At 33.3% G+C, this 27,938-nt stretch overlaps 2 protein-coding genes across 2 annotated transcripts in view; both read left to right on the forward strand.

Annotated features, from left to right (window-relative positions):
- Window positions 1-438: 438 nt before the first annotated feature.
- On the forward strand, window positions 439-4,048 carry LOC115974877 (cytochrome b561, DM13 and DOMON domain-containing protein At5g54830). Its single transcript, XM_031095422.1, has one exon. It carries the CDS (start codon window positions 758-760, stop codon window positions 3,428-3,430), a length of 2,673 nt encoding a protein of 890 aa, XP_030951282.1. The 5' UTR covers window positions 439-757; the 3' UTR covers window positions 3,431-4,048.
- Window positions 4,049-17,749: 13,701 nt separating this feature from the next.
- Window positions 17,750-27,938, forward strand: part of LOC115974878 (CHD3-type chromatin-remodeling factor PICKLE) — a 34,147-nt gene continuing 23,958 nt past the window's right edge. The window contains exons 1-9 of the mRNA XM_031095423.1: window positions 17,750-17,897; window positions 23,774-23,923; window positions 24,761-24,898; window positions 24,995-25,149; window positions 25,331-25,492; window positions 26,879-27,126; window positions 27,226-27,321; window positions 27,430-27,566; window positions 27,644-27,856. Coding sequence (XP_030951283.1) covers window positions 23,777-23,923; window positions 24,761-24,898; window positions 24,995-25,149; window positions 25,331-25,492; window positions 26,879-27,126; window positions 27,226-27,321; window positions 27,430-27,566; window positions 27,644-27,856 — 1,296 coding nt within the window. The 5' untranslated portion in view covers window positions 17,750-17,897; window positions 23,774-23,776. The remainder of the gene's footprint in view (window positions 17,898-23,773; window positions 23,924-24,760; window positions 24,899-24,994; window positions 25,150-25,330; window positions 25,493-26,878; window positions 27,127-27,225; window positions 27,322-27,429; window positions 27,567-27,643; window positions 27,857-27,938) is intronic.

Here is a 27,938-nt window from a genome sequence, read left to right on the forward strand (position 1 = left end):
AGTTTTGAATTATGGGAGGTTTTAGTGTAATTATGGGAGGTTTTATTTTGACCCACGGAAGACTAATAATTTTGCTTGTTGTAAGACCATTGTGAAATTTTATTGCGTTAATTGAAGAACTCTTTTTTTTTTTTTTGACTAATTAATTGAAGAACTCTTATTGCTTATGTGATGGGTTATTTCAATACCTAATAAATAAATGTTTAGTGGCTTTTGCATTTTAGCCTCAATTTTTTTAGAATTTTTTTCTTTCTATAATTAGTGAAACATTAATACATATAATCCAATTATATATGTAATAAAATTTGCAATATACTTTAACCCAACATTACTCGATTTTAATTTTATAATATTAATATCCAAATCTCCCTCGTAAGAACCTAGACTAGAAGAAAACAAACTGTTTCTTCATAGGAGGAGAAAAATTAAAAAAAGAAAAAGAAAAAAAAGAAGGCATAATGTTGGACAGCTTCCATGTCTCTTCCCAATTCCAAATGAAATTGTCTTTTGCTTCCAAAGCCAACCCCAAGAACAACGTGGCTTCTTCGCTTAACAATTAAAAGAAAAAGCAAATAGAACCAACCCACCCCACCCCATCCCACGCAAAACGCAGAGTTCGCCAACTTCCTCGTACTCATTTCTCATCGACGGCGACACCTCAGTTCTCCTTCATCAACCCACCGGGGTAATCATATCATTCCCTCTCAACTATTTGATTCGAAATTCGGATCATACCCAGTACCAGATCCGGGATCTCATGCCTCAGAAACCCATCTTCCTCGGGTTTCTCTTTCTATTTCTCTTCCTTCTCTGCCATGCGGATCCGAATCCCACCTGCTCCAAAACCAGCCCCCTCGTGGGCCTCCGATCCGAGTTCAAAATGGTCCAGCACCAGCTCCGCGGCGCCCTAACTATCCTCGACGATTGCTCTTTCCGGATCTCCCAATTCGACATGCTACCCGGATCCGACGTCCACTGGTGGGGCTCCGTCGCGCCCGACTTCGCAAACCTCACCACCAAGGGCTTCGTCGTTTCGGACCAAACCCTAAACGACACCTACACCAACGCCACCTTCGTCGTGCATTTGAGAAGCAACGTCACCTGGGATCGGATCCAAGTCCTCTCCGTTTGGGACCTCCCCACCGCCTCCGATTTCGGCCACGTCGTCCTCGAAGTCCCTCCTGCCGGGTCGTCGCCCGACTCGAACCCGACTTCTCGCAACCATACCGAGCCGACCATGTTCGAGAATTGCAAGGTGTTGAGTGAGAGGTACAGGATTCGGTGGACTTTGAATGCTGACGTGGACTCCATCGATATCGGGTTGGAAGCGGCGACCGGGATCACGGACTACATGGCTTTCGGGTGGGCCAACCCGAACTCGACCTCGCAGTCCATGATCAAATCCGACGTGGCGGTGGCGGGTTTCAGAGAAGACGGCACGCCGTTTGTGGACGACTATTACATCACGAACTACAGCGAGTGCGTGACCAACAAAGACGGTGTCGTACAAGGCGTTTGCCCCGACACCATTTACGAAGGATCCGACCCGGTTGGCCTCGTCAACAATACCAAGTTGGTTTATGGGCGTAGAATTGATGGGGTCTCGTTTATTCGGTATCGGAGACCGTTAAATTCGGTTGATGACAAGTATGATTTGCCGGTGAATCATACAGAGAATTTAACGGTGATTTGGGCTGTTGGGCCTATAAGACCACCTGATACTTTGAGACCTTACTATCTTCCTCAAAATCATGGTGGGTTTTATGGGCATTTTGTGCTTAATGTATCAGACCCAGTTGATGATTGTTTGGGTCCTTTGAATTCAGAGGATAAGGAAGATCAGGACATAATTATTGCGGATGCTAATGCTCCGCTGGTGGTTGCGTCCGGTCCTGCATTGCATTACCCGAACCCTCCTAACCCGGCTAAAGTGTTTTACATTAACAAGAAGGAGGCTCCGGTGTTGAGAGTTGAGCGTGGGGTGCAGGTTAAGTTTTCAATTCAAGCTGGACATGATGTTTCTTTTTATATTACTTCGGATTCAATTGGTGGGAATGCTACATTGAGGGGTTTGAATGAGACGATTTATGTAGGGGGGGCGAGTGCTGAGGGAGTTCAAGCGAGTCCAATGGAGTTAGTGTGGTCGCCGGATAGGAATACGCCTGATGAAGTTTACTATCAGTCTTTGTATCAACAGAAAATGGGGTGGAGAGTGGAGGTGGTTGATGGGGGTCTACCTGATATGTATAATAATAGTGTTATTTTGGATGATCAGCAAGTTACATTCTTTTGGACTTTGTCGGAGGAATCAATATCAATTGCAGCTCGTGGCGAGAAGAAAAGTGGTTATCTTGCAATTGGATTTGGTACTGGAATGATAAATAGCTATGCTTATGTGGGTTGGATGGATGAGGACGGGGTAGGGCGGGTAAACACGTATTGGATTGATGGAAAGGAAGCAGTGAGTGTGCATCTGACTCATGAGAATTTGACATACGTGAGGTGCAAGTCAGAGGGTGGTATCATCACTCTGGAATTCACACGTCCCTTGAAACCTCTGTCTTGTGGTCATGGTCATAAAAGGTTGGAGTGTAATAACATTATTGATCCCACAACACCTCTTAAAGTTATATGGGCAATGGGTGCTAAATGGTCAAATGGGAGTCTAAGCGAGAGAAATATGCATTCTGTCACAAGTAGCAGGCCTGTTCGGGTGCAGCTTATGCGTGGTTCTGCAGAGGCAGAAGAGGATTTACGACCGGTATTGGCTGTACATGGGTTTATGATGTTTCTGGCTTGGGGCATTTTGCTTCCTGGTGGAATATTGGCAGCTAGGTACCTAAAGCATGTTAAGGGTGATGGTTGGTACCAGATTCATGTTTACTTGCAGTACTCGGGTTTGGCAATTGTCTTCCTTGGCCTTCTTTTTGCAGTGGCTGAGCTTAGGGGATTCTATGTTAGTTCATTACATGTTAAGCTTGGAATTACAGCAATTGTTTTGGCTTTTGTACAACCAGTGAATGCGTACCTAAGGCCTAAAAAACCAGATAATGGGGAGGAGGTTACCTCGCAAAGGCTTCTTTGGGAGTATGGCCATGTCATTTTGGGCAGATCTGCCATTGTTGCCGGTATTGCAGCACTCATCAGTGGAATGAAGCATTTAGGAGAAAGATATGGTGGTGAAAATGTTCATGGACTTAATTGGGCTTTAATGGCTTGGTTCTTGGTTGGTGCATTGATAATCGTGTATCTGGAATTCCGTGAAAAACGTCGGAGGAGGGAGAGAATTTTTGGAAGAAGCAATTGGGTGTTGGGTAACCATGATGAAGATGATTCTCATGATCTTTTAAGCCCAAATGGAACTCTAGCAGAAAAAGAGTCACAACAATCTGGAAGAATGGAAGTTCAATTAGAACCTATGAGCAGATAGATATGTTAGAAAATTACTTTTTGGTATACAGTCACCACTCCACATCAGTTTTGATATTGTTGTTACTCATACACAGGTTAGCCGGCTTGTTCATTTGCATGAAAGGTTTTTGCAGTGTGAGGGGGTTACTCAGTATTCGCTATATTTGCTTTCAAACGTTCATCTTGAAGATAATAACCCTGCAACACGTATTTTGTATACTCATACATCTCAACACAGTGGAAGGTTATATTATTCTCTCTCTCTTTCTCATCAATTGAGAGCAGAGTTTCTTTGCAATGTGGATTAGTTTAGCTTCTGTATGTTAAGATTTAGGGGGTGTCATTTTCACACCTTTGAAAGCTATAGTTTCTTTAGCTAAAATGAAAGTTGTTGTTGCTGTATATTATGAGATGCTAACCAATGATACTTAATGTTTTACAGGCATTGCCATTGCATTCTACTAGAAATTGAAATTTAGTTGATCATAAATGGTATTCCTGTAGGTCAAGCTTGTGTATGTTTTTTGGTTTTGGTTGCTACTGTTGCCACAAGAGAATTTTTTTTTATTATTTGTTGCAAGTGTAATAAGACTAGGGATAATATCCCCCTCCAATTGAATCCTCCAATCTTTAGTTAGATGTATGACCTGTGGCATTTACAATATTTGCCGTCAGGGAATATGTATGTGCTCCTACAGTATTTATTTGCTTTTGACTTGCTTCCAGTGTTCTAGACACAAATGTAACAGTGTTCCAAACACGAATATAACTCGTGTCTAAAATTGACCATGTGTCAGTCTCATATTTGTCATGTTTGACTTTCTTATCCGTTTAGTGTACTAGGGTATCGGACAGAAGCCTTATCTAATTTATTTTGCCTTGTGAATTACTTGGACAGAAATATGAAATTTTTTTGTGGACTTTGGAAGTGATCCTCAGATGTGATGACTTGTTTGTAAGTTAAAATGATGTAATTATCACGGGATCTGGAAAGTTTTCTTATTTTGAAAGAAAAATTTATAAGTGGAAGATACAATACCAGAAGATATTTGACTGAGATTTTTCCCCCCTGGTAGTCAATTTGGCCAGGATTTGATATCCTACTATATATAGAAAAAGAGAGTTTTTGCCTCTTTGTTTATGGTGTAATAAAACGCTTTTAGAGAGGTCAAACAACATAGTATACTAAACGACAGGCTAGAGGCTTAAGGGAGGTCAAAACAAGAGTAAGAGTGTCATTGCCAGATTCTTCAGCAGAAAGTCAGTGCTGATTGCAGACACTCAAGATTTTGGACTAGATTTTCTTTACCTGCTTCAAGTCACTTTTTTCTTTTGCTTTCTATCACCGATTACTCCTACCCACTCTCGCTTTCAGGGATTATTTAGGGCCTTTGTGTAAGAAATTGCTTCGCAAAAAGTGACTCTTATTGTGCCCTTTTTAGGGAAGCAGGGTGGTTTGGAACCCATTTTGCTCATCTGAGACACACTACTTCAAGATCAGCTTGTGAAAACCTGTGGGATGGTTGAGTTGCTATCCCTTCTTACTATGTAAGTCATACAAATTCTTAAATTTAGTAGTTATCAAAAAAGTCTTACAAATTCTTAAATTTAGTCCTTTATGTTTCATGCATGATGGGGACTCCATGTATTTTTTTTGTGACATAGACTGAATCATGTGAACAGCAGTGGTCATTTGAATTGAGTATTTGTTGTTTCTCTTTCGGTTTGGATCTGGTTTTAGGACTAACGTAGATATTAGAAGTGTTCCTCTTCTTTATTTTTCAGAAATCTGAATATTATATCAGTTTACTTTAATTTCTCTAGATGTTTTGGGAGCTCCTTTGTTCTTAAGTTTCAGAACCAGGGTTGGGGGGTAGATGAAACTTCCTTATTGTTTGAAAATCCAGTGGGGACTCTGAGCGAACACCATAAAAATGCTTGCTGCTGTTCACATGGGAAGGTAAGCTATGTTTTTTGGTTTCTGCTTCTCCAATAACAAACTTATGTGTTATTATTATATTGTTGGGTTTCTCACTTATTTATTATTGTTTTTTTCATTTCATATGTATATCTGATTGTTGTCAGTTAGTGAATAATCATATGGTATGCATATTTTACCATAGAGACCATGCTGTTTGAATCAGGTTCACTGTCAGATTTTGATGCTGATTGAAAGAGGGAGTAAGGGTAAGGGACAAAGATTTCTTTTGGCCCTTCAACCGTTAGAGGTCTTGTAGGTCTTTTAAACCAATTTTTTTCAATGGTTTCACAGCAGTTTCCTCTTTACATAATTGTTTGATTTTAAGCAAAACTATAAGTTTAGGGCTTTGGTTTTGTAGATTAGTTCATTAGTGGCTGGATATGAAGTAAATCTATGACACCCAAACAAGAGAGACGGAACAGAATTTTTTCCTTGCCTTTTTACTGTTCGCTAATTTGAGTTCCCTTTCCAAAAGAGAATGAAAATTGGCTTGTGTCAAATTTCAAGCTGGACACAACATGGCACAAGTTAGCGGCACCTCCTTGTGAGACCTAATTGTGAACGGTCTGCAACTATTACATAGTTGGATTTTTCCTCCATCATTTATTTTTCCTGTTAAATAAGAAGAAAATAAGAAAAAGAAAGATGAACAAATAGGTTAGTGGTAGTAAAGGGGTTGTTAATAAAAACATAATCCTTCATTTGACTTTGTTAAGAAAAAGAATAATCTGAATGAGGACAATGAAGAGAATAAAATTCTGAAAGCTGATAAAATTACTTAAAAAGAAAATATTTATTCTCATGCTAAATTGGCAATGAGAACTGCTTTCTAGGGGGTGGGTTTTTCCCAATTTCTCCACCTACCCCTTTCTTTCTTTAAGAGGTTTCGGTGTTGTTGTCACAGTTTTTTGTGAACATGCCTTGAATCAAGGTGAGCTGAGATAATCCTGATTGTGATGTAATTTGATTGGTTTCAGAGGTAAAGTAATGATTTTGATCATAATTTATAGCTAACTCATGTTTCAAATTGTTGTTGTCTAGTGGGAGAGTTTTTGATTGAATTGTATTGTTGAGTTCGTTTTGAATGTCGGGTTGCCTTTTGGATTGGGAATTAATTGGTAAAGTATCATGTTCTCATTTGTGTAGTAGTTGAGAAGTTTCTATATGGCTTTTGAGCTTTAAGGTGTTTGTTGAATTTAGTGTCCGACTCTTTGTGTTCATTTAATTTCAGGACCTGGGGTTAGTTGCTTTTGTTTTGTGGGGAAAAACTGAGCTGGTTAGTTTGTGGTTTATGAATTTATGTTAAATGCTAAGATTACAAAATAGTTTATTATGCTAATGGTTTAGTGGTTAAAATTGTATATAAATTGATATAGTTTGTAAGATTATATTGTGCTACCTTACAAAAACTTTACATGTCTATCTATATCTATATACTATATAAAAATGGAAGTGTAACATTTAAGGTTTTTATGCTTTTGTTAAGCCACATCATCGATCACGTCATCATTCTTTTCCTTATTTTGTTTTTCATCATTTTTTTTATACCAATATTAATATATAAATATTAAAATATTCAATAGTGCCCATGACTTCACACATTCTCTAAGCCGGTTGTCACTTATTAATCATAATAATGGCTACTATTTACTATTGGTTTATAACTATAATTGAATAAAAGAACTCATCAAATATTTTTTTCCAACCTATTTTTTCCCACATTATCATCCAGGTTATCAATTTTTTCCTCCAACCTATTTTTCTTCTTCTTCTTTTTATTTTTTTGGGCTACAGCTCAAATTCCCACCTGTTAACATTTATTGAGCCTCTCCTTGGATTCGGGAGTTACTCTATCTCTAGCTCTACAGCTTCTCTCTCTGTCAATCCAAACTGTTCAGACTTCAGACCCTTCAGATGCTGCAATTATATGGACTGCCACCGATTGATCTCTCTCCGTCAATCCACCAATTGATTGGTATAGCCTTCAATGGGATAGCTTTCTTGAGTGTTCTTTTGGTCATGTCCATCTCCTCTGGCTTTAGCCCATCTGTCAAAACCCATATTCACGATCAAATGGGTGCAAGAGACAGAGAGAGACTCTAGAGCTAGTGGAAGCACATGAGAGGTGCACGTGAGTTTGGTTTTTTATTTTTTATTATTATTATTATTATCATTTTTCTCTCATTATTAGAAAAAGAATGTAATTCAATTTTAGGATTTCAGGATGAACAAGTTTGAGTTTTCATGGTTTCAAAACTATATAAATGTAATTTTGCGTTTTGTCAAAATTTATTTGAGTTGGGCTTGGGCATGTTTCTTGTTAGTGGTGATTATTCTTAGGAGTTGTTAAATACACTTACCATCAATATTTTCTTCATTTGATCCTCATGTTTGCTGGGAATTGCTTTTTAGTTGCCCTTCTCTAGAGTTGACTGCCTAGGAATATTTCTCTTGATATGTTTGCTGTAATGTTTCTGTGTTTAATAATTGACCACAGTATGATGTTTTGGTTTGGTTTGGTTTTTGTTTTATAGCAAGGGCTTTTAGCATTTTCATTAGAAAGAACATGCTATTTTTCTCTTTTTCCTGTAGTTTCATAGGCTTAACTAAATGTCAATGATCCAACCTTGCAATCACTGGAAGCAGTTGTTATAAATTTAGGGGACAGTCCATTTGAGCTCCTTAAGAATTTGTTATGTATGTTTACTTAATGGGTCATACTAATGAGTGCCCTTAGGGCAATGTTTAACAATCCATTTTAGGAAAGTTTTGACATCACTTTTATGAGAAATGAAAAAAGCTATCAAAACATTAATTTTTTTTCCTTTTCCCATAAAAACTTTCTTTAAATGGATTGTTAACCATTCCCCTTAAGGCATTTGTTAGCATTTCCCTTACTTAGTTGCCTTTTAATAATGTAATAAATGTACTTTAAGCCACATTGAAAACACAAAGGTAATAAAGATCCAAACACTTGAATGAAAGGAGCTTTAATGTTCAATTACTTGGAAGACAAACTACACACATTTGCACAATGATCATTATGTTTTGTTAGATAAGTGACTGACCTTCTCGAAGGTGGTCATTTGCATGTGTTAAGGTCAAAATAGGCACACTATGGTTTTGTAATTTTAACGTGTGTATATACTAAACATGGTGAAATTTTGTTTATTTTACATCTAATTAACACCATGATTGGCCCTTGGAGGAAGTAGTATTTGCTCATCCCATTAAGTGTCATAGTCCGGGTTTAATGTTGACTTTTGTTTGCTTTGCCATTTCCTGTGTTGGTACTGTAAAGATTTGAAGGGATGGGGCTCTGACTGTGTTTTTTATCACATTCTGGAGCCCCACATGTCTTTATTCTAGAAATGCTATTTTACATTCTTTTCTCATAATCTTTTGAAAGAAAGGGGAATAAATTTGTTATTTTCTTGGGTGGTGCCTTCATAAGGAGCCCTCATAATTTTCTATTTATGGTTCAATACATATCAGCTATATTAGACTCTAATTTGTTGTTTATGGTTTAATTGGACTGTGTGGTGTCTCAGAAATTATGGGAAAGTGGAAGAGGTGAAATTAGAGTTTAAATCTTAAAATTCTTTGTTGTACAACTTGGGGTGTAGCAGTTTAAATTTCTGATTTTAATTTTTTAAAGGAAACTCTTCAAAGTACATCAGCTTAATTTGATTGTTGTTCTGTCATCTGTGGTTGGAATTGAGGTGTGAGGAAATTTAAAAAATTGACGAGTAGAGTGGCCTCAATAACTCTTTAAACTCCATTGGTATAATAGCTTAAGCTAATTGTTCTGTCCGCATTTGATAATTGTGCTCTTTATTATCAGATTAAGATATCAATCGGTTTTTGATATATGAGAGGATTGAATCCTAGATATCTTATTTAACTATCAGAGACTTTACCAGTTGAACTAATTGAAATTTATCATATTCTTAAATTAGGCTAACATATTGTAATAGCTTCAAGTAATAAATTCTAGACTCATCAATGGATACTATTGTTGCTTTTTAGCTCAAAGATGGATCGCATCTTATGCATTTTATTTCAAGGTCACAAATTTGCCCCGCATAAGGAAAAACTTAGGAGGTGTTTGGTATATGTGTTTGAAAACATGTGTGGAAATACGTGTGAGTAAAAATATATGAAAATTCGTGTAATGTTGTTTAAAAATTGAAAATGTGTGTTTGAATGGGGTGTACTAAACACCCCCCTAATTGTGTGATTTGATTTGAGTCTTGTAGGAACATGTAACGATACAAATTATACTAAAAGTATAAAAGACTAAGGCTACTCTCATTGATAACATTAGTTGTCTACCTCCTAATGTTCTGTTTTATAATATTTTTTTCCAACTATTAAAAAAGGGGTCAAAAAGTGCAAGGAGCCACTTCAAAATAATCAATTAAGCTTAAATAATTATAGAAATGTTATTCTAGCCAAATGTGAATTTCATGTTATAAACAATGCATGCATTTTCGAAGAAGTATTGTATCATATCTATGGAGATGGAATTTCATGTTATAGACAATGCATGCATTTTCGAAGAAGTATCGTATCATATCTATGGAGATGGTTTTTTAATTTCAGTCATTGAGGATATATGAGCAAAGACCATACATTCTTCATATATGTCTTGAATCAGTCAGCGACGGCTCTAGAAATTTTGTTTAGGGCGTTATTAAGAAACTTAATTTTTTTTTTAAAAAAAAAAAATTAATAAAAAGAGGACTTAAATATATTAAGTTATCAAAAAGAAAAAAAGTTTTACAATTTCCTTTTATAAGTTTTCAAATTTCGAATTATTACATGATAGTTCATTATAAGTATTTAATATTTATTGCCAATGTGGGTAGTTATATAGCCAATTTATTTTATTAAGTTTGTCTAACATTTTTATTTTTATGCAGTTGTTATTATTAATTTGTTATTATTTTTATAAAAATATTTTAAACTAAATGAATAAACTAAACTTGTAGGGTTAGGGGCCCAGAATTATGCATCGGGTCTTGGGCTTTATTCGAGGAGATTAGATGCTCCGAGGAAGAACAAATAGTTATTATAAATTTTAATTTAAAGTCTCATGAGTAAAGAATGAATGAAAGATGATTTGAGGAGGAACTCCTCCTCGGATATGATGAATGCAGCTCAAGTATGTACTCCAGCAATTAGAGTGACCCTCTAAGAAGCTCCAATGATAGGAACATGCCTCATGAACATACGAAAATGAAGGAAACCCAAAAATATCTAAGGGAAAGTTGTCACCACCGTATTAAATGCACTGCAGGTACTTTTCTGACCGCATTTATTTGGAGAAGACCTCTGAACAGTACTGTCTTGGCTACCACAACTTACAGAAAACCAAAGAGGGTGTCTGATAAGACAGACACTCAAGTAAGGGCTCAGATGATCAACAAGTGTAGGATGAATTACAGAAAACCAAAGAGGGTGTCTGATAAGACAGACACTCAAGTAAGGGCTCAGATGATCAACAAGTGTAGGATGAAGATGGTCTAAAGGGAGATATATAATGTGAATGACCTTCCATGAGAAAGGGGTTGGAAAATAGAGAGAGAGAGAATACTGTAGCAATCTAAATTGTTCTTGTATTCAATTGTAACCAATTTATATAAGTTGGACCTCCTCGGACGGTGAAGTCGTTCAGCTTTACCTTCCTTATTTTTATTTGATCATCTTCCAAATCCATACTAGTTGTTGTCAAATTCATTAGGGCCTAATTTTTCAACTCACTCTCTATAAATTTATTGTATTAGACTCATTGGGCCAAGATCCCACACATTTTGGGCTTGGACTGTAAACCGTGTCCCTACAAAACTCATTGGCTCATTCATACATAAAATAATACACTATGCGTCTACTTAACTAATTAAATGCTTGAACAGTCACTAACTTTACAATTTTTTTTCTTGAATTTTTTGACTTTATAACAAAAAGTTATTATAACATGTTAACAAAATACACATATGTAACAAACCCTCTCATTTCCTAATTATTAAATTATATAAAGTTATATTACATTTATACTATACACATACACAAATATCTACACGCATCGCTATTCACACAAGTAATATTATAACAAAAAGAAATACACACTGTCAATATTAGACACTTACACACATATAATATAAATTTATAATAATTAAAGTGTGACACTTACAATTTACAAACACTTACTTTTACTCTTAGAGTCGAAAATACTTATAATAAAGATGTATAAGATTTAAGTCAGGGTGTACACAAATATTTTTAAAAATAAATTAAAATATTAAACTAACAAAAAAAAAATTATATATATGTAAAAAAAAAAAAAAAAAAAAAATTGAAGTCAAGGGTTCATTTTAACCCCCTAAACAAAGTGTAGCATCGCCCTTGGAATCGGTAAAATTTTCTTATGATGTAAATGTATATCTCAACTATAAAAATTGTTGGTTCAAATACAAGAAAAACAAAAATAGTAGAAGAGAAATTGTATTAAAAAATGAATAAATTTATTTGGAAAAAATTACACAACACAATTTGGATTGAGACGCGACACTAGCTCTCTTTAAGAAGATTCAAGCTCTTGATTGGTTGAGTTTATAACTGGTACAATACTTCTTTGACTTATTTCTCCCAGGATACAACAATCCAACAAATGTTGTATAGCTCGAACAACCTTTGCATAAAGTGTTTAAGTCCAAAACTCCACAAAAAAGAACACTTTATTTTTTACAAGAATCACACTTTTTTAGCATATTAAAATGCTTGTAGTTGCTGTATTTTGGAAAAAGGTTTAAATTAGTCTATTTATAAGCTCAATGGGTCTCACAAATTGATTACTCAAATTAATATAATTAATTAGGGTCATTATTCTAATAAAAGAGTCTCTCTCCTTATTAATGTGAGATTAAACATTTTATTAATTTTTTATCTTCCATATTAACTCCCTCATCTTTACATTTAAGTTGCCAATATTTATTTATTTTAATTATCTAATATGAAAATGCTACAACAAACATATCAAAGGGCCAAACTACAAATAAAAAATTGACATATTCATCCTAAAAAGTAAAATAAACCATTATTTCTTTAAAATATTATTTCATATTTATCCTATGCATCGAACAAGTTTACGACTAGTATACATATAGGTAGTAGATCATTAGTTATATTACCAAGGGTATATGAGAAAGCAATGTTTAAAATTTTGGTGAGTACCAATGACCAGAATTGATTCAAGATTGACTTACTCAATTGGGATCATCAGATTTTTTATTTTTGAATTTCACTAATTGAAGCTTTTAAATGATTGATATATAGTTAATAATACATATGTAGTGGTTAGGAATGCTCAAAATGTATATATGAACATCTCATAATATTCAAACTAAGAAACCTATTATAAAATAACATTTTTCTCTTGATAATAAGTTTTGCCCTTTGTCTTTTTTATGGTATTACTAATGAGACAACTAAGTTCATAATGTGTAAATGGGCATTCCACTTAGTGAAAACTAAGAAAATTGTAATGAAGATTTTTTTTAGATTTTGTTGTTGCTCTTCGAAAGTTTGGCTTTCTATTTTTTAAGTTTAAAAGTTGTTTTTATCTTGCTCTATCAAAATTAATTTCTATATTTTTAACAATTTCAATAAATGATGATTTTAAGTGGCTACTATGTATAGGTATATATTACCATTGTACTTAGTAGGAAATGTCATAATGAATATATAAAACCTAATATGAAAAATTAAAACCTATTTAAGAGATTCTCAAAAAAAGAAACCCATTTATGAGATAACTTTTTTCTTTTTTTTGAGAAACATTTATAAGATAACTTTTTTTTGTAAAGATTATGAGATAACCTTCGTTGCTAACAATGAGTTTTGCCCTGTCTTTTTATGGCATGTATAATGTAACGTACACATGAACATATTAGAATGTGAAACTTATAGAAACTATCATGAGAATTTTCTTGGTATCCATTTTTGCTCTTTATAAGTTTTACCTCCTACTTTTACTGTTGAGAAGTTTTGCACCATTAAAATTAATCTTTATGTTTTCTATTGGGGTATTAAGGTAATTTGATGGAGGCTACTATTGTGATTGACATCTTTATATTACCAAATTAGTGGCATAAAAAAAAAATCTCTTTTCAATGTACATTTTAAACCTTCTTTTTTTTTTTTAATAGAAAACTTGATGTACGTATAATTATAATAATTTAGGTGGTACTCATAAGAGATATATTACAAACCCAACACTTTTTTTTTTTTGCTGAATTTACAAACCCAACACTTGGGGGAAATGGATGGATGATAATATATTTTATTCTCAAGTTCTTTTGACAAAATAAATTTCGAATAATAATTTGATATATGCTTGTTATAGACTTCCTTTTTATTTACCATATTCATATAAAAAAAGAAAGAAGTTGCTAAATTGGTTTTGCAACATTTTGATATTTTATCAATCTCACTTGTCATTACAAACACCCTGAGAGTATTTTGACAATGGTTAGGGCATTGGAAATTAAGAATTGCTAGGCATTTAAGCTACTTCTCTCGACTTGATTGAGTGATTCCCCACTCCCCCTCCTTTTTTTATTTTTATTTTTATTATTATTTAATTTTATGAAATTTAGTTTTTATGGTTCAACGCTCTAATAACATGTAATAAACTTCTGCTATTATGATCATTTACTACATAGTACTTGCTCATATTTAATTAGGTAGTATATATTAGTGGATTCCGGTTAGTTCAACAAGTAAAATATCTTATGATTGAATAAGAGATTTGGGGTTTAATCCAGCCTGCACCAAAAATCAACCAATTGATGTCTTGATTTGATGATAAAGACTCATCATCAGAAGTGGATATCATAAGTTGAAACTCGCTAAAAAAATGTTGTATATATTTAGATTGGATAACTACCCTTTTAAGTTCCCTGGGGAGGTATTTTACCATGCCTTACATTAGATGGATTTTCATCACATTTCTTCATTGACAATAAGATTGTTAATTTATGTTAAGATTTGTTGTTGCTTACCTTTCATATTGAAATCAAATACTTAAGGTTGTCCAAAAAACCACCCCCCTCAAAAGTACTAACTCAGCCCAAGGCTTGTAGATGGTTTTGCTAATTGGTTTGTAGTAGGTTTAATTTATCTTAAAAAACAAGTTTTTATTTGACATTAAGCATTCTCGTTTGGTAAAATAAATTCAACAGAATCTTTAATTATTCTACTATATGCTTTATTCTTTCCATTCTCGTTCTCATTATCATTCTCTCTCTCTCTCTCAAATTGAGATCTTGCGTGTACTGGCATAAATACCATTCTCTCTTACAGATCTCGAGAACCACCACGTAGATTTATGTTGTGCTGATTGATCTAAACAATGCGCATCACATTAATGAAGTTGCAGATTACCACTTGTCCACCCATCCTTGCCACTAGATTGTTATTCGTCACCATCATAGATATGTTGCTCATTAGGGTCCCCAATGACTCAATACTGCCTAGACAAAGCCCAAGAGTTTAGCTCATTTTGACTAATTCGACCACCAACCCATGGAGTGAGCGATAATTGTGTGTTTGTTTCACATTAGTTAGTGTGTTTCTTCATTCCCCACCTGATTTCGAAGAATCGATTGGCAAATTGACCCCAAAACTAAGATCAATTGATATGGACAATTACACCCGGCCAAAGTATTTGGAAAGCGAAATTTGCAAAGTTTAAATAACTTTGCCTAGTTGAGTACAAGTAATTCTTAGATACTTTCAAAACACGATGAACTGGTACTTTATCCTCTCACATTCACGATGGGCTCATTAAAAATCATGGTAAGGTTTATCATAAATATAAGAAGGTAGGGTCCATCATGAATGTGAGAGGAGAGAACACCATTTTACTATGCTTCTAGAAATACCTACAAATTTTTCAGCTGAGTCCGAATCTTGTTCCAACCAACTAGCTTATGGCTAGCCTTCTTACCCCCCTTCTTGAAAGCTATAGTGATTTGCAATGCATGGCTAATAATTATACCTTGCCAAACAATTTGTTCATATTAATTTATCTCTCTCTCTCTCTCTCTCTCTTTCTCTCTCTCAATAATCGTGGGATTGAGCTTAATGCAGTGGTGATGTGTTTTAATTATAGGGATTCTTGGGGATTTTATGGTTGGTGATGTGATTTGGGATGAGCACCAATTTGAAGCTTCATTAGTGAGGTTTAACTATAGGAGTGATGTCTTTATGGTAAATATTAGGCACAATGTTAGTATAAAGGTGTTTTGGGGTTGTTGGTTGTGTGGTAGTATGGTTCAATAAATGAGTTTATTGGGGTTTTCATGGTTCATTATGTTATTGAGAAATGTTAACGGATACCTTAATAGCACTTTTTAATGAGCCATTTTTAAAAACTTTTTATGGAAAAAGAAAAAAGTAATTGACTTTTGTTAACAGCTTTGTATATTTCCTATGTGAGCGGTGTTGAAACTTTCTTAAAATAGTTTATTAACAAATGCCTTAAAAACATCCATTAATACGACCTTGTGTTATTTTGGGATGAGCTTGAGGTTCAACAATATGGGTGGTGTCTTTGTGTTAGTGTCGTTAAATCCACACACTCAACCAAATAATGTGCTATACCACCAAGAATTAGTTCAGTTACAATTACAAATATGGCTCGTCTTAATTGTTTATATAGCTCAAATCTAGTTACTTAATATTCAATATAGTTTTTACTTTTATGTGTGATAATTTTGAGGGTTTTGGGTGGCATTTTTTATTAGTGTAATACTACTGTCATAAATTATTTTACAACATTTTTATAAGTTGTTGATGTGACCAGCTTTTTATTGGTTTTTATTTAGGCTTACTATTAACATTACTTTTTTCATTTACCAATAATCACTCATCACATCAGCAATTTGTAAAATTTATTGTAAAAAAAATTGTATCTCTAGCATTATTCTTTTGTTGATGGGTTCTGGTTGTTGTTGTGTGGTTATTGTTGTGGTGGTCTTGTTGATTTAATGGTGGAGGTAGGGAAACTATATATTTAACAGAAAAAAAAAAAACAATAAAGAAAGAGTATACAAATGGAATAAAATAAATCTTATATAGTTTACTAGTAAGTGTATTTGAAAAGTACGTCAATTAAAATAGAAAAGTGACATTTTAGTTAAAATTTTGTTAGTTTTTTTTTTTGAGGGGGAAAATTTTGTTAGTTCATTGAGAATGTTCTTAATGTTGTGGCTCCCTTCATTAATTATTAAATTTTTACGTGAAAAAAATGTCATACTAAGAAATTAAACGCTATTACTTCTACTAGAGTCTTAGTTTCAAACGAAAAAAAAAAAAAAGATTTGATTATGCAATCCTAAGACTACCAATTTGAAAAAAACTTGGTCCTACACTATAACAATTTGTAAAATTATTATTTTTAAACGTAATATTTATTTTGATATTGATATTTTATATTTGCTTTTAGAACTATTTTCATTATAAAATTTTACAATTAGAAGAAAATACTACAATTAATGTACTAATTCAATTGTTAGCTAATTCACGGGTTTACAAATTTTCATTGGCAATACTTGTTACAATTTTTTTTTGGTAAGAAGTTTTTCAAAACTAAAATTGATAAAATCTATTTTCTTTCTCTCAAAAAAAGAAAAAGAAAAAAGAAAAATAAATTTAATTAAAAATTTGCATCTCAAATAGAGAAAATAATAGATTTAAAATAAAAAATATAAAGCAAAAAGTTAAAATATATTATTTGATATTTAAATATAAGAAGATATCTTACTTAAGACTCGTACTTTGAATATATTTAAATTAGATCAATAATATGTTATATTATGCTTTATTTTGTTGTTGTCACCGAAACTCTATCAACTTGGAACTTAATTCTTCTAAAATTTTAATTAAAAATTTTGAAACATGACCTTACATATATTGGGTGGGAACCAATATTTTTCTTTTTGGAACCTAGAAGCAAATTTCAAGTAATATATATATATATATATATATATTTTTTTTTTCCCCAAAAGATAAATTTTCCACTTGATTAAAAAAAAAATAAAAACACAATGAAAAGACTATTATACCCTTCATCAAAAGGCCATTTTTTTTTATAGATACCTTTATCAAAAGACCATAATGTCCCATCTAAACCCTCCATATTTCATGTAATACCATGCATTTTTACCTTGCTTACTTACCCAAAAAACAAAAAAGAACCATGTTGCATTGCTTGTTAAGTCTCAAAAGTTTCTACCTCAAAAAAAAAGAAAAGAAAGAAGTTTATTATATAAACAAGTGTTTTCTTAGTTTAAGATTCCACAGTCTTGGTCACATTAGCACTCTCTCTTTCTTTCTCTCTCTACACACCGCCTTTGAGTCTCTCTCTCTCTAAACCTCTCTGAATTCCAGTTGGCTTCAAATTTTGGCGTGCTTTGGCTCGCAGATCCGGCTACCTCTGGTAATTCTCTCTTTCCCTCTACAATTCTTACAGTACCACACACACACACACACACTTCACCAACTTTGAACTTCAAACAACGTTGTGTACTCAAATTTCTCACTTTTTTTTCTCTCCGGAAAATCCGAAGGAAAATGGTGAGAAATGGTTGATGAATTTTCAACTTTCAAGTCAGTTTGGGAAATGGGTATTTCTCTTTTTTGCAGTGTGTGATGCTTGTTTGTTGAGAATTGCCATGTGGGTCTCTCTGTGAGTTCTCTATGGAGTGTATCACTCTGCTCTCTTCTTGTGGGTTCAGTGTGGGTTTGAATTTAGGGTTGCTTTGCTTTGATTTTAAGCTCCTATAGTTGTTTTCCAACGTGGCCTTTCTTTCTTGTTTCCATTTTCCTTTGTTCTTGTTTGGTATTGAGGAATTTGTGTCCTAGTTGTTCAAATCGTATTCAGGAATCTTGAATTGCCCCTTTTTTTCCCAGAAATGTGTAATCTCATATATATGTGTGTGTGTGTGTGTGTGTGTATGTATGTATGTATGTATGTATGTTTATTTATTTATTTGAGAAAGTGGTGTCCCTGCCTTTGGTCAAACTATTCCACTTTCTACTCATGAGACATCCCGGAAATCTCATAGACCAATAGTGTGGTGAATTGAATCATGGACCTCGGGATATATATATCTATATATATATTTATGTGTTATGTACTTGTATATATTTATCTAGTTATCTTTGTAGGTATGTATGTAGGGTTTTGAAATTGAATTCTTGTTTCCTGTATAGGGTTTGTTTATTTTTCCTGTGAGGATATATACACATTAAACTGAGGAATTGTGAATTTCTGCAATGTTCTCAATTTTGATACACATGTATGTGTATGTATGTACATTTACGTACGCGTGTGTGTGTATATATATTGTATATTTATACATATGTGAAAAAGACGCATACCTAAAAACATAGATATACGTGCATGAATAATTAGATTGGTGTCAGTGTGTGTGTGTGTATGTATCTCTATATTTGGGAATATATGTAAGTATTTTAGCTAAAGTTTTTCCTTTTATCTCTTTCAAAATTATTGGTTATGGGTTTCTTTTTCTTTTAATTACCTCATTAGTTCTTGAGGACGTCCATCCTTATTGCAACAAGAAATCTATAGCAATTACGTATACTTTCTTTACAAGGTTGATATAAGGGATTCTCCATATTGTTTACACCAAAATTTTTCTTGGCAACGTTAATTAAAGATTGTTGCATTTTTTCAAATATACCAATTCATTCGTTTTTGTCAGTATTTTTCGGATCATTTAGAGATTTCATACAATGGGCTGTGTGCATTAATTTTACATTTTAAACATCAGCCTTGAGTCATATTTATTAAACTTGGATTTAAAAAAAATAATACACATTCAAAACTCAACGCTTACTATGCTCATTTTATAATCTTACTTTTGGTTTGCAAAATTGCTTTCATTAGGAGATAGTTTATTGGAAATAGGTATTGAACCAAGCAGTTTGTACGACCATTTTACATACACAAATCTTTTCATGGAGTTATACTTTTAAGTATAGCTTGACTGCCGATTTGGGGTAGGGAAGATAGAAATAACCTATGGAATCTGATATTTGTTTAAGGCATCCTGACCACCACCGAGAATTGAGTGCATTGAACTAGAAAATGAACATAGTGCTTGTAGCTGGATTTGTATTAGTCAAAGTCAGTTAATATCTTTTGATTTGGGAGCTGAAACTATTTATTAATTGACATCTGTGCTAAATTATAAAATGCAGCTATTTGGATTGTTTAAATTAATAATGTTTAAGCGCGCGTGTGTGTGTGTGTGTTTTTTTTTTTTTTTTGGTTGTCTGAATAAGCTGCTATTTATCTTTGTTTTTTTGGTGAAAAGTTTTTCGGTGTTGAGCAATAATCTCAAGCATCAATTCTGAAGTTTGATCTATTTGCTTGCTTTATTGGTTCAAGTCAATTGTATACCATACTTAAATTGGTTGCTTTTAATGATGAATTGAAGTTCCACTGATTTGCCTATCTCAAATAGGGAAAAAACTAAATCAAGAAAGGATTAACTCAGCTAAAAGGGGTAGCTGATTGTTGGCTTGGAGCTCTTGCCGAGCCTTGATTTATCAATGCTGCCATAATTTTTCACTTGCACCTTTATTTTTTTGTGGACTGGGGATGGGGGAGGATGCCAATCGGGCTGCAAGCCTGTTGGCACCATTTTTTTTGGATTGTTTATATTTCATGTGTATGTTTATATATTTTTTAAGCTTATTCCTTAGAGTAGGTGCCACTTTACCCCTTATTCCTTATGCTAAGCTTGTTCCGTAGAATGTTTATCCATCCTACTTTATAAGCTATGATTTGTAGACACATTATATTTGACATTGGCATTTAAGACACATGAGGACATGACACCTTCGTAGGCACGTGCATTGGACACTCTTCTTGGAATTTATAATAGAATTCACCTCCATTTACTTCAAATTAAGGGTGTAATGCAGTTTTTTCATGTAACTAATATTTAGTTATTTTTTAATTGTTTTACCATCTATGATTCTCTTGCAATTAAACAAACACTTAAAAAATACAGCTATACATTTTTAATATATTAAAGCCATAACTTATATAAAAAAAAAAACTTACACATAAATATACACATGTTTCCATCTCCTTGACTCCAGATATTTCGGAGTTGCTTTGTCCTTGCCAAAACATAAAACTTGTTTCTAAATCCAAAAATCATAGCCTTAATTGATCACATTGAAATCGGAAACTCTTGTGAAGCTGTAAGCTGGGTAAATAGAGCAAATTTATTTATTAAATTCAAATTAATTGTAAATTTTTGATGTGCTCTTGTACATGGTAGTTGGTGATGTTTTCCCTTAAGTAACATATAAAAAAGAAAAGGGTTCTTTTTAAGTATTTGTTGAAATTGCACTTATCAAAAACGTATCTGTTGAACTTGTGACCATTTTAAGTATTTGATTGTTTTGTTGTAATGGAATTTTCAGATCACATCTGAAAAATCCTGCTTTTGAAAATTTCTGCTTTTCTCCCTAATTATAAATTTTATTATGTCAAGTTACCGAATCTCCTAAAAGTTTAGGTTATTAGGAAATGATGAATTTATTCATAATTCTAACACTCTCCCTCACGTATGGGCCTAGACTCCCCTCCTTAATAAGTGAGCCCAAACATGTGGGATTTTTAATACTTTAAATGGGAGGTAGAGTGGAGTTAGGGATTGAACGTAGGATCTCTTGCTTTGATACCATGTCAAATTATTGAAATCTCCCAAAAGCCTAAGCTATTAGGAAATGGTGAATTTAATTATTTAACCATAATTCTAACATATTCTATGAGTATGTTAAGGTATATATAGAAGACATGGAAGAAAATTTTAATTTTTAAATTGGTTATTCAAAGGAAAAATTTGAATGAAAAATTTTCTTAGGATTGTAGAATATTTATTATTGTTATTATTTTATTTGTTTTGATAAGTAATAAAAAATATATTAAAAAAAGAAGAAGGGTGTCACCTGAGTATACTTCAGGACGAAGTACAAATATTTATTATTGGGTTGATGTCTTTGATATTACTAAGGAATAGCTTTACTAGCAATAACTAAACATTGGTTGTAATCATACTCATGCTAGTCATGAATGAAGGTGTGTCTTTCATTAAGGTGAAATTAGATAATAGGATTTTTTCCCCTCTATATGTGATTGACAGTGTTGACTGTTGAGAAATATAGGAAAGTAGGATATCATCTAATACAGAATTCAAGGAAATAATATCCATGGTTTGCTCTGTTCAGGTTTTGTGGGCTATATTTACAGTTTATGGTAACAGTTTGATGTCCTGCATCACAGTTCCAGATGAATATGACATTCCTGTAGTTGTAATACTTCCCTTGGTGTGGCAAATGGATGGGGTCTTAAATGTGTCAGATTCATAATTATCTATTTAACTAAACAATCAACCACAGCGCAACCTTGGCGTGATGATCACCTCACAAGTATAAGTGCTTGTGGGGTGTGGGGGGCAAGGGCCGGGGTTCAAGTTTCCAGGAGGGAGTTTCACACTCATATTCACTTAGATTAGGTTAGAGTAGAATTTCTATATTGTAAAAAAAAAAAAAAAAAAAAAATCAATACCCATACTCAACCCATTTTTTTTTTTGTTGGGACCTGCCTGCCCACTTACCTAATGATATATTCACATGGTACCACAATGATCACAGATAAGCACAATAATATAAAAATGAATCTAGGAAAAATTTATTAAGTAAAACCCTTAATTAAAAAAAATGCCCAAAAAATTCAGCAAATTCCAAACTACAAAAATGTCAAACAAATTGCTCATGAACTTAATCGGTCAAATACACACACACACATACATACATATAAACAAAATTAATAAAAATTCTTTTAATCTGAATAAAAAAAATTAACAAAAATGCATTGTGGAGGAATTTAATTGACAAGAAGTGTGGTATCTCTAGTTTTCTGCATTCATTATATGCTTTCTTAATAGTTCTCATTATGTAAAGAAATCTATTAAGACCTATCACAATGCATTTTTGTTAATAGTTCTCATTATGTAAAGAAAACTATGTTTTCCCATCTTTTGGGATACATTGGGTTTTATTGGAGAAGGTGATAGACCTGCTTCTTGGATGGAGGAATTGGGTGGGTAAGCACTTGTCGGACATTTGGAATAAGGGTTCCTTTGTATTTGATGTGGTATATGTGGAGGGAATGCACTTGGCACACATTTGAGGATGTGGAGATTACTGGGAACTAGTTTTTTTGCCAATTTCCCTGGCTCCTTATTTGATTGGTCTTGGGCATGAGGCTCTATGAATAGGGTTTCTATTGCTGTGTTTTAGATGCTTTGTTTTTTTGTATACAATTTTCTCTATTTTGCAATTCTTTTGGCTCTTCGTGTTTTTATTTATTTATATTTTTATTTTTTTATACATGAAGTAGCCTCTCTTTAACAAAATTATTCTTATCTATCAAAAAAATAAAAGTGCAGAAAAATATGATTTAATGAGGTTTGAGATGAACAATCAAAAAATGAAGAAAACTTTTTTCCAATCTCAAATTAATTATCAAAATTAACAATTAACAATTAACAATTAACATTACATTTCATTCTTCCAAAATTCCGGAAGACAGATTCTGGTGAGTTTGTTTCTTTGAATGCAAGACTATCAAAAGCTTTAGCAACATATAAGAAGAAGCTGGTAATGAAAGAGAATATAGTGATAGAGGACTTAATTGATGTGAGACTTGTGAAGCTATTTAATTGTTTGATTAATATTTGTACAGTCTTTCTCACGTATATAACATAAATATTATGAATATTTGTATTTATATGTTTTAATTTTTTAGTGATAGTAAATTGTCATCTTTCCTTATTCCCTCATAGATGTTAGAAATGAATCAAAATAGAAAGGCGTATACCATGTAGACTACAGAAGCTAGTTGGTTCCTTAAGAACCAAATATTAGAGGGATTGGTTTATATTTGTATATAACCATCTAAACACTATTCTTGAAAAAAGAGAGGAAAACACTGCTCAAAATGCTCATGGAAGTAGATAACTTATGGTTGGAGTGAAGGCAATTATGAGTTATTTATCACAGTTACTGTAGGTATCTTGATTATGCATAGTACATATTCAATTGTCCAAAAGGGGAAAAATAGGGCAAAATTAGTTAATTTATCTGTAATTAAGAATAGTTATATTTTCTTAGTTTAATAACTTATATGAATTAAATTTTAAGAATTTTATTAGTATTCACTTATTACTAATAGATGTGAATCTAAGGGAATTTCTGTCTTTCTTCCAGAATATGAGTAGCTTGGTAGAGAGGCTTCGTGTTAGATCAGATCGGAAGCCAATATATAACATTGATGAATCAGATGATGATGCTGATCTTTTGCCTGGAAAACGTGGGACAACTCAGGAAAAATTTGAAAGGATAGTCAGGACTGATGCGGTTTGTTTCTTTTACTTATTTTTTCTCCTATCTTAAATCTTTTGCCTCATTACTGTGCTTCTTCTTCTTCTTCTTGCTGGATTTTATTTACCAGTTCTATGGTTATAGTTTTACACTAAACGGCTAATTTCAAAGGATGGTATAGTTATTGTCTCTATCAAATAAGTTTCAAGATTTGTTCGCCCAACTCAGACATTTGGTTATGCATCCAAATGAGGTGCTTTAGTATCAGTTTTTGATAAGTACCTGAAGAATTTTTTGCTTTCTATATTTAAAATATATCGTAATTTAGTATTTGTAAGAGAAAAAAAGTCTAAATTGAGTTTTAGCTAATGATGTCTCTTCATTTGGATAAATTGGGTCAGATTTGGCTTATAAAAAAAAAAAATTTGGGTCAGAGTTCTTGTAGAATAGGACTTGTTGACTTCAATTTTAAGCATTTTGAAAGGAAAATGTGATGCAGAGGAAGATTTGGACCCCTTTTTAGTTTGGCGTCTGTAACCTGAAAAATATTGTCTCTATTGAGATTGTTTGTATAAATATGATTTAATGTGTTCAAAGCATAGTTTTCATTATTTCTTGAAGATGTCTGAACTTTGCATTGATGACAATAAAGGATGGCGTTTTTTGGACATTTGGTGGAGAAAAGTTTATTTTTTGAAAAATTTTCATGTTATTTTGTTCATGTCTATTAGTCACTTTATTTTTCTTACATATATAGCAATTTTATTAACTCTGGTTTTTTGGCTTCTCATTTTGGTTTTTGTTGCAAGTGTTTCTATATTTTGTTCATCAAATGAAAAATATTAATTTTTTAAGTTTCTTTCTTTTGACTAGAAAGATAATTCATGTCAAGCCTGTGGGGAAAGTGGGAATCTTCTTTGCTGTGAAACATGTACTTATGCTTACCATCCTAAGTGTTTACTTCCACCGCTGAAAGCTCCTCTTCCTGGCAACTGGAGGTGTCCTGAATGTGTATGATTCCATATCTGGAACCTTTGTTTTTATCAAATGACGCACAGATGGTGTATTTGTGGTGATAGCTGCTAATAAAATGTTGTACTTTTGCAGTTTAGCCCTCTAAATGATATTGAGAAGATATTGGACTGTGAAATGCGCCCTACTGTTGCTGATGATAGTGATGCCTCAAAGTTGGGCTCAAAGCAAATTTTTGTAAAACAATATCTTGTTAAGTGGAAAGGATTATCTTATCTGCATTGCACATGGTAACTTCACGTTTAACACTTCTACTTATAAAATGTTAGAAACCTTCTCTTTTTAGTGGCCATGCCTTGTAATCTTAATTCGGCCCCCCCTCCTTTTTATGAGTTCTTTTAACCTTATTTCTTTCCTGGATCTTTCGTCAGTTCGACAGTTTTCATTTTCCATTTTCTTTTTTCACCTCAGGGTGCCAGAGAAAGAGTTCCTTAAAGCGTTTAAGACAAATCCTCGTCTAAAGACGAAAGTAAACAATTTTCATCGTCAAATGGCATCAAGCAATAACTCTGAGGAGGACTTTGTTGCCATTCGACCCGAATGGACTACTGTTGATCGGGTTCTTGCTTGCAGGTTCTACTATCTTGAAATTTTTTCTTTGTTTTTTAATTTATTGAATATAGGATGAAGTGCTTCAGTTCTGTTCTGAATTAAATGCTTTTAGATTTCCTTTTAGCTAAATTTCAATGCTGCAGAGCTTGAATGTTTTAAAAGCTGGAGTGTTACTTAAAAATAAACCCAATCTTGAAGTGTGTGTACGTTGAGTCTCAGGCATAAATTTTGAATTTGATTCTAGTGAATTAATAACTGGAGTTTACTCTTGCTTTTCATTCAAATCATGGTGTTGGTCTTATTTGTAATTGTATATTAAAATGTAGAGTTGTTCCTTAGTTTGTTTGATTTTGCAGGAGTTTTTATTTATCCAAATCTTGTAATGAGAAGTTTTGTAAGAAAGATCTATCAATCTTATTATTTTTAGATGTTAGTATTCTCACCACCTGTATTATTATGTAGTTTAGACCTCATCACAATCCAATTACTGCAATTATCCTAGACTAGGGATAACTCCCTGTTTTCATTGTAGATATAATCCTCTGATATAATGATTATTTGAAGTTGCATGGCTGTTTCCTTGCATGTTTTTAGTACTGCCTTGGACTTCATATCATATATTGCATGGGCTCAGTGTACTGTCCCATTATATATATTTTGTATGTTTTTAATCCACTCATTCTTTTTCATGGATGATCATGATTGTAACTCCCTCTCAGTGTGTGTGTATACAAATCTCTTTCTAATTAGTTTCTTTAGAATTCTTTATTAGTTTCCTGAATAACCTTCAAGTCATGCATTTGCAAGCAACTAATAAAGATTCTTAAAGAAACTAATAATCTCTGTATACATCACTAATGATATGTGCCTTTGTGTGCTTGCTTGGCCATTTCAAGGCTGTGGCTAGTTTTGAAGTTCTCTGTTTTGGTTTGACCAGTTCAAGGTGAAAAAAGGGTTGATTGTGTTGGCTAGAAATGGGGTGTGCTCACATCTGTTTTTTTGTTTAGGTTATAGTGATTACAAATAGCTCTTTTTGTTTGGTCAGAGTTTACTCAATTTTTACAGTCCTGTTGGTGGTGTTTCTATCTCTTTGTTACCTTATCTCTCATGCTGTCTACCTATTTGCTTCCTTATGTTCAAACCTTATTTATTATCATCCATCTTAAAACTTCCATCATATCATGATGTAGGGCAGACTAAATCTAATCACTCTCATCTTGTACAATATGAAAATAATCTTATGGAGAGTTTCATACTTTCATTTAACTATTATTTTACGTCTCATCGGGTTCTTTGTGAACTTATTATCAAATTTCCTTATTGATTTATTTTTCATCATTTTGATCTGTTAGAACACTGTAATGGGAAATGATTGTTGAATGTGGTATTGTTTGTTGAGTGCTGCAGAGGTGGTGATGATGAGAAGGAATATTATGTGAAGTGGAAAGAACTTCCCTATGATGAATGTTATTGGGAGTTTGAATCTGATATTTCTGCATTTCAACCAGAAATAGAGAGATTCAATAGAATTCAGTCTAGGTACTCTAAACTGTCTTCTAGTAAGCAGAAAAGCATCCCTAAAGATGCTATGGAATCAAAGAAGAAGCAGAAAGAATTTCAACAGTATGAACATAGCCCTGACTTTCTTTCTGGAGGTACGTTATTTGTCTGAAATTTTCTATAACATGGTCACTGTTGTCTGTTATATTGTTTGATTATAATGAACTCTTAACTGGATTTCGGTGTAAATGAAGGCACACTACATCCTTATCAGCTTGAAGGGTTAAACTTCTTACGTTACTCTTGGTCCAAACAAACTCATGTGATACTGGCTGATGAGATGGGACTCGGTAAGTTTTCTGTGTTTTGTTTTTATTTTTTGGTGTTCCCCCTTCTCTATAAAGGAGCAGTCTGTGTGTCTTAGCAGATGGATTTTGCAAACTTTTTGTTGGTTGCAGGAAAAACCATACAGAGTATTGCTTTCTTGGCCTCTCTGTTTGGAGAGAACATTTCTCCACATTTGGTGGTTGCTCCACTTTCAACATTGCGAAACTGGGAACGTGAATTCGCAACATGGGCACCTCAAATGAATGTTGTATGTACATAAAATCTGTAAATTTATCATTGTCGTTGGTCAGTTATTTGTCCTGAAAGAAAGTTTACTTGCTGCAGGTTATGTATGTTGGCTCTTCCCAAGCTCGTGCTATTTTAAGGGAGTATGAATTCTACTTCCCTAGAAATCATAAGAAGATAAAGAAAAAGAAATCTGGTCAAGTTGTTAGTGAAAGCAAGCAAGATAGGATAAAATTTGATGTCCTTCTTACATCGTATGAGATGATTAACTTGGACACAACATCATTGAAACCAATAAAGTGGGAGTGCATGGTAACATCCTGTGACTCATTGTGTACATTACTAATCCTCAATGTGTATATTTTTTGGGCTTAATGCTAATATCTCTATATAG

This window comes from Quercus lobata, chromosome 2, assembly GCF_001633185.2.
Source record: "Quercus lobata isolate SW786 chromosome 2, ValleyOak3.0 Primary Assembly, whole genome shotgun sequence".
In the NCBI taxonomy this organism is placed as follows: Eukaryota; Viridiplantae; Streptophyta; class Magnoliopsida; order Fagales; family Fagaceae; genus Quercus; species Quercus lobata.

Coding starts and splice junctions, on each gene's coding strand:
- LOC115974877 (XM_031095422.1), top strand. CDS start 758: ATGCCTCAGAAACCCATCTTCCTCGGGTTTCTCTTTCTATTTCTCTTC.